This window comes from Chiloscyllium punctatum, chromosome 19 (genome assembly GCF_047496795.1).
Source record: "Chiloscyllium punctatum isolate Juve2018m chromosome 19, sChiPun1.3, whole genome shotgun sequence".
NCBI lineage: Eukaryota > Metazoa > Chordata > Chondrichthyes > Orectolobiformes > Hemiscylliidae > Chiloscyllium > Chiloscyllium punctatum.
Window position 1 is genome coordinate 75543955 of NC_092757.1, and position 12430 is coordinate 75556384.

Here is a 12430-nt window from a genome sequence, read left to right on the forward strand (position 1 = left end):
AGAGGAACCAGACCTGGTGCAAAAATGCCCCAAGAGAAGCTACAGGAAAAAGAACAGGCCTACATCCCAGGACTTAGAGGGGAAGGGATGTCGTGATTGAAATGAGGTCAGCCAGCTGGATCTCATTGAACACGATTTCCCTGATTGAGTCTGTTAAGTGGGTCCAATTAGGGAGTCCAGGTTGACAGATTTGAACTGGAGCATCAAGGGCTCTGTTCACTCTAGGAGCCAGCTCTATGCTAGCTGGGTCAGTGACATGTACTTTGCATGGGTAAATAAAATTTGGTGACAGGATAACAGCCTCCATGGAGTTATTTTGTATATACCTTCAATAAAAATGGCAAGGTTAAAACTAATAGAACATGCCGAATCAAAAATTTTATGAATTAAAATGCATTGTTGCAGTTGACTCACCCGTTTTTCATCTTTAACAATGTAGTTACGTCCATGTTTTTTTGTGAGATGTGGTGCAAGAACATCAAAACGTCGTCTGAACTCAGAAAACACCATATGATCTGGATAACCTAAAGATTGCAATGAAAAAAGGATAGTGTTTATCCTGAGGTTTAAATTATTTCATCATCAAAAGACATGAAAACTTCAAAGTTTGGGAGAAGATTTGTAGCTCGGGTGCTCGTTGTTGTGGTTCTGTTCGCCGATCTGGGAATTTGTCTTGCAAACGTTTCGTCCCCTGTCTAGGTGACATCCTCAGTGCTTGGGAGCCTCCTGTGAAGTGCTTCTGTGCTGTTTCCTCCGGCATTTATAGTGGCCTGTCTCTGCCGCTTCCAGTTGTCAGCTCGAGCTGTCCGCTGTAGGACCCAATATACCGGCCACTAAAGCTTCACAGGAGGCTTCCAAGCACTGAGGATGTCACCTAGACAGGGGACGAAACTTTTGCAAGACAAATTCCCAACTCGGCGAACAGAACCACAACAGACATGAAAACCTTTATTATTTTGAGCAATATCAGTTATTATAATGAGGGAAGCAGCAGTTGTGGTAATTATGAAATCACAGAACAGTTACAATTGAGGGTTATCAGCCTGTGGCATCCATGCAAACTCTCTGCAACAGCAACTCAGTCCCACTCCCAAACTTTTTCCCTGTGGTCCTGCAAGTGTTTTATCTTCAGAATTGTCCAAGAGAATTGAATGATCATCTGGATTGACTCTGCCATTACCACATATTCAACACAGTGCATTCTAGGTCTTGTCATTGCTGCCTGAAAAAGTTTTCCTCATGCCACCTCTGGCTCTTGATAGATAGAATCACAGATCTGTAATGGTACAGAAGGTGGCCATACAGCCCATACTGACTACAACAGTCTCCAAATGAGCAGAATGCCAATCAGCTTATTGCAGATCATGCGTTCAAAGCATTCACCTTCTCCATAAAGTGTGGTGCTTAATACTCTGTGACACAATGTTCCAATCTAGTACAATCAATACTTCATAAAGATTCAACATAATTTTCTTACATTTCTATTCCGTGCTTTTACTTATAATGTTGAGGATGTTGTATAACTTTTAAAGTCTTTCTCAAGTTGTTTTGTAATCTTCAATGATTTAAGTACAAATACCTCAAGATCGTTCTGTTTCTTTGCCTCTTTAGACTTGGAATTCTTTATTTTATATTGCCTTAATTTACTCTTTCCACCAAGATACATCACTACACACTTCCTCACATTAAACTCCATTTGGCACGTGCCTGCACATTCAACCAGCCTGTCTATGCTTTCAAAGTTTAGGTTAATCCTCCTCACGGTTCACAATATTTCCAAGTTTTGTTTAATCTGAAAATTTTGAAGTGGTACTCTGTACACAGGTGTCTCCATCATTTCAAAGCAATGACTCTAACACAGTTACCCTAGAGGAATCTCACTATATACCTTGCTCCAGCGCAAGAAAAGTATTCCTCACTATTATCAATTTCTTATAATTCAGCTAATTTTATGCCCATTGTGTCCCTTTTATTCCATGGACTTTGATTTTACTGACAATTCTGAGTTGTCAACTCTTCATCAAATGCTTTTTGAAAGTTCTTGTACACCACATCAAATACATTACTCTTATCAATGTTGTAGTTACTCATCAAAACCCTCAATCAAATTAGTTAAATATGCTTTTCCTTCAACAAGTCAATACAGCTTTTCTTAATTAATCCACATTTATTCAAGTGACTGTTTATATTGTTTTGGATTATCATTTCTACAAGAGTTCCTGTCACAGGAATTAAACAGATAGGGCTATAGTTGCAGACTATATCCTTGTACCTCTTTATGAGATTCTTTCCAATCATTGAGAAAATAATCACTTAGAAACTCTATGACCAAAGTAACATCAGATAACTTTGAGGGTATATATATACCATTTCCCAACATTTCACTTTTGGGGTTTTTACTGTACTAGTTGTACAAATGCTATATAGTATATCCACTATCTATTTTAGATCCTCAAACACTGAGGAACTCACCATAAAGGAGATTTCCTGTGATTGAAGTAACTTTGTTTCATTGAATTACATACTGTCAGGATCACAAACTTAAAACGATCAATACAATAAACATTAAATATTTATTGGAAATAAAGGTAAATGAGAGGATGACAAAATATCTTTCCTAGTGAGCAGCTAACAAACATTTTCCAACATTTGAAACCAAAGACTGAAGGACAATCAAGATTTAATATCCTAATATCATAGCTATACATGGAAGGTGATCTCAAATTTTAAACCTAACAACTTTGAGCCACTTTCAAATTTCAGTCCTATGTTAGGTACAATGGGCACAATGAAAATTAACCAAGTTATAATAGTGATCACTTGGGTCAGGATATTTAAAGTTTGAAATCTGACTGCAATCTGCCCTTGTCAATGCTTAAGAGGCAAGTAGCCAATTCAAATATTTGAGTAACCTATGATTTAATATGCTGCCAAGTCTTACAATGAGTGACTGGGTTCCCAGGACTGGTGGAAACAAAGCAACTGAAGGGAAATGAAGTTGGATTCAAATCGAATGTAATCCCTTTATAGCACTGCTTGTCAAGACAAGACCAGTAAGGTGTGCTTTCCCCTCTAAGCTCTGCTCCATAAAAACTAGGTCCTGGGATTAAGAATTGGGATATCTCTACCAGAACCACCTCCTTCCTGCACTCTTGTCTCTCCAGATACAAATAACCGCTCCAGTAGGCTTCTCCAGATAACATGCAGTCGAGCCTCACAATTAGGCTGACTTGAGAGGGGAACCTTTTTTAATAACAAAAAGAAAGCACACTGTAAAGATTATAGCATACGATGTATCTGGGGTTTTCTATCCAAAATTCCACTCTATTTCTGACCATCCACCCAACTCTTAATATCTCAGCCACTTTCTCTGAAAGGCTATTTATAAGTTTGGAATCTACCAAAACAAAACCTTTTTTTAAAACACATACTTTACAAACTAATTCATAAACTTGAAATTTAATGGAATATACCTTGTCTATATATTCGGAGGGCATCAAGAAGTTTGCACCCCCTAATCTGGACTCGAAGTAGTGGCACATCCAGCTGCATCAAACCTGCTTCAAAGTTTTCTGCTGGGATATCAGTTTCTGTGATTCCAGATTTGAAAGATGGAGTTGGAGACACCTTTGTTTCAGTAAAGACATTAGTTTTTGGCAGTAAACAGTGAATGAAATGAATCTTAGACTTCTTGATTGTGTCAATAAGAGCATCCTGTAAATAAATTCAGGCAAATAGTTTATACATCATTTTTCTATTAACAGCAAAAGCAAGGATGTTATTTAGAACATAGAACATTATAATCGAGAATAAAAATTTAGAATCTTTAAGGAGACAAAATTGGATAACATTTAGAAACTGGCTAGTTAATTAGTACTGCTAGCATCATAGCAAAATTTAAGAGTTCTTTTGAAGAACTGCCAATTGCACAGAAAAAGCACAAGTTAATGTTGCATATGATTTTTCAGAAGGCTTTTGGTAAGGTGCCCAAATTCATTAGTCCGATCAATTATTTTCTGAAAAATTATGCAGCCAAGCTTTTCAATATTCTGGTTTTTTTTGTTTTTGTGCACTTGTACCAAATTAAATATCATGAGTGCAAGCTCTGCATAGTACCTCCCAGTTTGTTGTGCAATTACTCTCAAGCGCAGCTTAGTGGGAATATTAATAATAACTCAAAAGCTATCAGATCTGTCTTTCCTTACAGCAGTGTATGTGTCTCTACACCCAAAGATTGCAGTGATTCACTATCTTCTTAGGCCAATCAGAGACAGACAATAAATGTGAGCCTTGCCAGCAATGCCTACATCCCATGAATAAGATAAATCAAAGTTTTAAAAAAGAGTGAACAGAGTCTAATAACTAATGGGATCAGCCCACATCTGGTTCTTACATATAAAAAGTTTTTTTTTGAACTGAATAAAATAAAAAGTTCCTAAATAATTTACAATTTTAGTGAATACAATGGTTAAGTTTGAAACATACAGATCATGCATTCAAAGCAGCCTAGCAAAAATGGAAATTCATAAGCTTAGTTGTTTGAATGTCCAGAAAGTGTATGAGGCTTTTAAAGCTTTACCAGCATGAAAACATAATTACATTATTAATATTTTAAACATTACAATATGTCTTATGTTAAATACTATTAGAGAATCCAATTAAAAATGGTAAAATCAAACATCTACAAATCCATCTAAGAAGTAAAGATTTGTTCAAATGTTAGCACTAGAATATGATAAAGGATTATTATAATCAGCTTTAAATTATTTTGCCCCGGATTACTTTATTATAAATAGAATTTAATCTAAAAATAAAATTTATTGCTCACATTTTAAAGAATTTCTGACACTTAAGATTCAAAGAAAATTAAACTTAAACCGCCATAAAAGTCATGTATTACTATGAAGTAAATCAAATTACTAACACCTTGAATAAAAATTAAAGACAACAACTGGATAAGTTAAATAAATAAGTACCACTTAAAAAATAACATCGTCAAAGCTTTTCATCTTGCATTCATCACAAGAAATATCAAGATAAAATACAAATACATCTTTACAATATAAAACAATAGATTCGTGCAAGATGAAAAGCCTTTTTCAGTAATACTTAGTTTCATTCTACCAAATGATTATTTATTAAATAATTATACAACATTGCAACAGATAAACATAATAAAATTTTCTTCCAGAAAAACTTGCATCTATCCTAATCTTAAACACAATGATATCAAAATTTTGAAATTGGTTTATTGATTTACTAACCACTTGAAGTTTAATTTGAATGCAAGATGATTTCTTCTTCACTGCAGCTACACCAGTGGTGAAGGTCTTTCGCATGCTTGTTGCTCTTCGTAAGGTAAGCTGGGATCCTCCCTCTAGGCCAGCAATTGAACCAGATAATACCGTGACTGTTCCAGCTCTGCCCATAAATAGATTGCTAATGATCTTCCTGGAAAAATAAATTACAATTATATTGCAGTTACATAGAACTAAAAATGGTAGAGAAATAGATTATAATTCAATACTTGAACTACCATCTGCACAAAAAGTAGTAAATCGATACACTGAATCAATATTTCTTGTATATCACAAATATGGTATCAAACACTTGGTAAAATTGGCTACTGCTTACTTCTGTGAATCCTGTAATAGGAAAGCAGCATTTTGGGATGCAGGGTTCTGTTTTGCATGATTCAACCAGCCAGTTGTGTCATACTCCACCCAATTAGTATTGTAATAATGTCCCAGGATGAAGTGATGAGCTTTGTTGCTTTTTAGCAAGGGGCTCTGGCCTGAGAAGCAAGGCAACAAATTCTGGTAAGGTTTTAGCAGATTGCATGCTGGATGGAGCAAAACAATCAAAACTAAATTACTTAGATCAAATAGTTCTTCAATTACATAAAGCTAACTGAAGCACACATTTTCAACTTAGAAAAAAATTACACTAGAGTGCATGCTGGTCAGACTTTTACTGTCAAAAATTCAAAAATTATCTGTCCTGACGCTGCTTGAAGGACAATTATTTTATTTATGGTACTGCACCATTCTTATCACCATCATGTTGGCCATAGTAAGTAAACAGCCGTTCTAAAAGCGTATCTTCATTTCCATCAGGCTGTAGTGCTTCTTCATCCAGTAGCCAAAACAACCCCCTTGCTTCATCGGTTCTAGCCAAAGTTCGAACCTATTGGAGAAAAGTGTAAAGAAATGCATTACTTTTGAAATCTGTCTTCCCAGCAACATTTCTGCTTAATTTTGTGATCTATACAAGCTTATCATTCATCTAATAGTGTTTTAGTGGAGAAATTAAATTCTACACGAGAAAAAGCAATCTATAGCTCATTAGGAGTGATGATGAGTGCAAAGTACATTTTAATGCATCAGAGACATGTACGCACAGGCATCAGTATTTCAAAAAACATTGCATTAACGGGAATACTAATAGCACAATTGTTTTTTTTAAAATCTTGATAGCATCAGGCTTAATGGTAGCAATTGATCAATTATTTAACCACACAATTTAAGACACATTTCAATAAGCGAATGCATGTGTACTTTCCATTATTGCAAAGCCAAGCTGACTTTTGTAGAAACTCTTTGTACTTATCAGGACATTTCCCATATCTCGTATGAGATGGCGTTACAAATTGATTTTTTTTTTCCTTAAATCATCATGCCTCAGCTTACCAGTGTCTGATGGGAGGCTTGATCTATGGCAGCTACAGAAATAGAAGAACTGGATTCTACATCATCTAATTCAAGCTCCAAGTTTTCCTAGAGAGAACAGAGGACATGTTAGTGGGCTTAATTCTGATTATAGTTACAACTCTAGACAACAAGCAGTAGATTAGAGTGGATTACACAAGTTTAAAGTAATTGTTTTAAAAATTCACCTTCTAAACTTTAAAGTTTACAAAGATTTTCACTATATAAGTCAAGGAAATGCTCAAGTCTATTTGATTGCCAAAGAATTTTGAATTCAAATTCATCGATTGTATTAATAAAATGTACAGTTTATTATTTATAGACACAGCCCACTACAGTAGTTAGTCCTGATTAATTTTGTTTGTTTACAGGAGTTGTGGCAAACAGAATACCTCTTTGTATCGATCAAGTTCCTTCAAAAACGTTCGCTCATAGAACAGCATCTGTAAACGTTCCTGGGCATAATTATGGCAGAGCTCTTCATAAGTTGCAGCCCTGTCTTGTGATGTGTTCTTTGGATTCTGAAATCCAGGGGTGTCCACTATCATTACTGAACAAACTGAATTCTGGGTGGATTTAAGCGCCCTGATATGAAAGAAAAGCAATATTAGAAACATCAAACCTTGTCAATATTATTTCTGTACATTCTTTGGTTTTACATACTATAATAGCTTTGGCATTGGACAACTGATACTTTACACATGCAGATTTGTTTCAGTGGTCTTCTAAAATATGATGGACTTCCACATATTTCAGGCACAATTGATGAAAATAAAATCTACGGAGACTTTCATAACAATCAAATCATGGCATAAACCTGTACTTATCAGAACTAAACATGCATGGCACGTACTGCCTTACGTCAAAAATGTTTTCTTTATTCCAAAGGATATTGTGAATTTAAGCATTTTTCTTTGGTCCTTTATGTATCTGTAATCTTACATTTACAGCAAGTAGCAAATAAATTCAACCTTTAAACTTTATAATTTTTTTCATGTCCAAGCAGACAAATAAACAAAGACACAAAACTAAAGAAGTTGACATTAGGAGGGGTGACCCAAGCTCTGGCTATAGACCTGAGTTTTAAGGTCGGTCTCAAACAAAATGGAGGAATAGCAGCAGAAGGGCTTTGACACAGAATTCCATAACATCGGTTTCAGACATCTGAACATATTGTCTCAAAAAGGTGAGGTGAAACGAGTAAGAATAAAGTTACTCATGGCAATTTCTGTAACTACTAATAAGAGGCTGAAGGTATTATCCAATAATTGTGTTAATTCTAAATGACACAAAGAAAATCAAGTACTCCAAAGGTTAAACAATCATGCATAATGTTTGGAAAGGTCTAATACTCATTTCCCTTTACACTCAAATATTACATGCAAATGTAACAACTGAAAATAAAGTTTCACCTATTAATGAGTGAGATTAGCAGTGTAAACAGTTCTCCATATAAACTGGATGCCATTCCTTCCAGACATTCTATTGCTGTTATCTTAAGGCCTATTAAGACACAAAAATAATTGAACTATTATAGCTACACAAGTTCATGCACAGTCTTGTAATTTTTAAAAAATATACAAGTATATCCTAACTTACTAATGATTGTTATAATGGATGGAAGCTTCTGGGTCCACCTTAAGTTTTTAAAGAAGGGTAGACATGGCATCTTAAATAGTCAGGAGGAAAATGTTTAGTTTCCTGATGGCAAGTTAAAATTTTGGTATTAAGTTCTGAACTTTCCAGGTGGGTCAGTTTTCCAAAACTTGATAGTAGGGAACCTCTTTTTGCATTTATCATCATGTCATGGTGTTACGACCAGACCCTGGACAAGGTTCTCAAATTTATTACAGTTCCTGAGCAGATACCCAAAAATGTCATGATCCAAGGTTAGGTGGTATGAACTGGTTCCCTCCTTCATTTACACACCACCTTTTTTGGTCACTACAAGGTTAATTTATAAAGGGTTCCCCTCCTTGTGGATACCTCTCTCTCTGAAGAAACTTATTTATTTTGAAAGGAGTCAACTTAACCAGGCTTTGAGATGACAAAGGAATGAATTTGCCTGCGAGAAGAACTAATAACACAAAATACATGCACAGATGAGAAGTGAGTCCAAGAAAGATGAAAGTTGAAAGAAAAAATTGTAAAAGATATGTTAAAAGTACATATAAGTGCCTCAACCCACTCGTGCCCAGGGGTACATCAGCTCACTATCACTTTCTTCCACTAGCACAAAGGTTCAACTGGCTTTTAAACCTTGTGCCTGTGTATTCTTGACAGGGAAAGACAAAACATCTCTTGCCCAGACTTCTGTCTTTTCCCCCATTATGTTCATAATCTGAGATAACTCCCAGAAAATTACTCCTTTTTATGTCCTTCCCTTTCAAGCTTCCTTTACATTTCATTAGGTGTCACATTCCTGGATCAGAGTCTCTCCAGACAGTCACTAAATTTTCATCCACAATTATTGTTTGGATGAGTGTCCTCAAAAAATATGTTGCAATTAAGAGTTTAATAGGTTCAGACTTTAGTATTCTTCCACCACCATGGCAATGAAAAGTGTTTAATAGCCCAGACCACTAGAACTATATTTTTGGGCACAAATCTTGTTAGGTTAAAAAAAACCAGGAAATGTGTGTTCACAAACTGTACTTTATAAATTAGGTATATGTGACAGGCTAGAGTTTTTCCTCAAATCTCCAGTAAGTACAAAATTTTTCATTAGTTTGGTTCCTTCATAACCAAGCTGTTTCTTTGCACAAACTCTTACAGTGCAAGAGGTGAGGCCTCACTAGGTCAAAAAGCTCATGAGAAATGTCCATCACATGTGGTCTTGCTTGTAATTCAAGAATTTGAGAAGTGAAGCATGACAAGCAAGGCAGTCACACGGGCTGAGGACATTGAACCTGGCCAAGGCAGGCAAGTGGGGTTCAACTCAAAAGGTTCAGAAAAAGGTGGATTAAGCAGAAAGGAAGGAATCCAACATGAAAGGATGTGACTGCCTGGCTCACTAGAAGGATGCTGTGACTGGAGGGATAGAGGGAGGGAATTGGGATGCAGGATCACAATGATAGGGGTAAGGGGGCAAAGAGGAATGGCAGTGGCATATTCAGGGTGGGGAACTAAGTTACACAGTGAAGGGAAAAGGAGCAAAGGACAGTGTAAGGCTAAACTAGACATTAGGATCTAGCTGGTAATGGAATCAGACAAAGAGAGGAAATAAATATTAAGGAAGATAACGTCATCAGGTAACTGAAAAGAGACAGGAACACCAAAGGAAATCCTTTGGCTTTAAAGTTTATGTCAACATTGTCTATATGAATAGTACCAGAAGACTGGAGGATAGCAAATGTTGTTTGTTTGTTCAAAAAGGGGAGTAGAGACAACCCTGTTAGCTATAAACCAATGAGCCTTGCTTCAGTTGTGGGTAAAGTGTTGGAAAAGGTTATGAGAGATAGGATTTATAATCATCTCAATAGGAATAAGCTGATTAGGGATAGTCAACATGGTTTTGTGAAGGATAGGTCAAGCCTCACAAACCTTAGAGTCCTTTGAGAAGATGACCAAACGGGTGGATGAGGGTAAGGCCGCTGATGTGGTGTATATGGATTTTTAAAAAAATGTTTTTATTAGATTCCCTACAGAATGGAAACAGGCCCTTCGGCCCAACTACTCCACACTGACCCTCTGAAGAGTAACCCACCCAGACCCATTCCCCCTAACTAATGCACCTAACTCTACAGGCAATTTAGCATGATCAATTCACCTAACCTGCACATCTTTGGACTGTAGGAGGAAACCAGTGCATCCGGAGGAAACCCCCACAGACACGGGGAGAATGTGCAAACTCCACACAGACAGTCGCCCGAGGCTGAAATCGAACCTGGGTCCCTGGCACTGAGGCAGCAATGCTAACTACTGAACGATCTTGTCACCCCTTCAGTAAGGCGTTTGATACGGCTCCCTATGGAAGGCTACTGCACAAAATAGAGGCATGGGACTGAGGATGATTTAGTGGTTTGGATCAGAAACTGGCTAGCTAAAAGAGAGGGTGGTGGTTGATAGGAAATATTGATCCTGGAGTTCAATTACTAGTGGGGTACTGCATGTGTTTTGGGTCCACTGTTGTTTGTTATTTTTATAAACGACCTGGAGGAGGGTGTAGAAAGATGGGTTAGTAAATTTGCAGATGGCACTAAGGTCAGTACAGTTATGGATAATGCTGAAGGACGTTGTAGGTTACAGAGGGACATAGGTAAGCTGCAGAGCTGGGCAGAGAGGTGGCAAATGGAGTTTAATGCAGAAAAGTGTGAGGTGGTTCACTTTGGAAGGAGTAACAAGAATGCAGAGAACTGGGTGAATGGTAAGGTTCTTGGTAGCGGAGATTAACAGAGATATCTCCATATCCATGTACATAAATCCCTCAAAGTTGCCACGCAGGTTATAAGGGCTGTTAAGAAGGCATATGATGTGTTAGCTTTTATTAGAGGGATCGTGTTTCGGAACCATGACATCATGCTGCAGCCGTAGAAATCTCAGTTGCGGCTGCACTTTGAGTATTGTGCGCAGTTTTGGTCACTGCATTACATGAAGGATGTGGAAGCTTTGGGAAGGATTCAGAGGAGATTTACCAGGATGTTGCCTGGTATGGAGGGAAGGTCTTTGAGGAAAGGTTGAGGGACTTGAGATTGTTTTCGTTAGAGAGAAGAAGGTTGAGTGTGATTTAATTGAGACATACAAGGAACTGAAAGAAAAACTGAAGTACTATTGCGTGTGAACACTCAGTTAAAGTCTGCTCACTGAAAGGAAACACTTGCTGCAGAATAAAGGCAAAAAGCTTCATCAATTCCTAATACCAACATCCCAACCATGTCCTGCGATTCATTTAATTCTGAAGGTTGCCAAAGTCTCACTAACAATTGTGATGGGGGAAGAGTGGGTTATTCCTTTGCAGCCATGCAGGAGCATTCAGAGGTCCACACTTGTGGAAATTCAGGATATAGGGATGAAATAGACCGTAGAATTCCAGCATTGCAGGACCGTATTGCAGCAAGTTGAAGGGCCACCAAGAGTCAGATTGCTTTGCATGCATGCATGCATGCAATAAGCTCAATGTAAAGATCAAGACTTATAAAGATCTTTACAGAATGAGGAAGTGGAAAACCAGATATGGACCATGGCAACTCTCACTTATATAGAGTTCAGAAGGAAAGATTTTCACCTAAAATACAAATAGCCTTTTAAAGACCTGACTATGTCAAGATCTCAAATAGTAAATAAGGAATTTATTCATGATATTTCATCACAGATCAGTGCAGCCACCCAGTTGCTTGAAGCAAGAGAAGGAGAAGGAATGTGCAGCACAGATCAAGAGACTGTAGAGGTGGCTAAACACGCAGCATCTAAAGAGGAAACTACAGTCTTAGTGCCATCGAGCAGTGAATAGACAGAGAGAGTGGCATTGCAACAGCTATTTGCAGATAAGTGAAAGGCAGTGCTGGAAAAATCTTTGTTTGACTAGAGTCCCACTCGCCTATATTTGCCACCACCTACAGGCAGATCTGTAAATGGACAGTTTAGGAGGCAGTGCTAAAGGTCTCATTGTCATTGAAATTCCTAGCCATTCTACACATCAGCCAGAAATGAAAGGTTTTTAAAACAAAATCGATTGTGTCATTAGTTACTACTAAAAAAGGTTTTCTTTAGTTTGGTGTAATACC

At 37.2% G+C, this 12430-nt stretch overlaps 1 protein-coding gene across 20 annotated transcripts in view; it reads right to left on the bottom strand.

Annotated features, from left to right (window-relative positions):
* Positions 1-12430, bottom strand: part of myo18ab (myosin XVIIIA b) — a 289512-nt gene that overhangs the window by 119623 nt on the left and 157459 nt on the right. For 19 of the 20 annotated variants that reach the window (XM_072589711.1, XM_072589710.1, XM_072589709.1 and 16 more), the window contains 8 exons: positions 8120-8210; positions 7100-7292; positions 6690-6776; positions 6045-6186; positions 5635-5794; positions 5265-5451; positions 3474-3714; positions 415-524 (listed from right to left, as the gene is read on the bottom strand). In XM_072589711.1, the coding sequence (XP_072445812.1) occupies positions 415-524; positions 3474-3714; positions 5265-5451; positions 5635-5794; positions 6045-6186; positions 6690-6776; positions 7100-7292; positions 8120-8210 (1211 nt within the window). The remainder of the gene's footprint in view (positions 1-414; positions 525-3473; positions 3715-5264; positions 5452-5634; positions 5795-6044; positions 6187-6689; positions 6777-7099; positions 7293-8119; positions 8211-12430) is intronic. The other variant, XM_072589697.1, reaches the window with a different exon arrangement.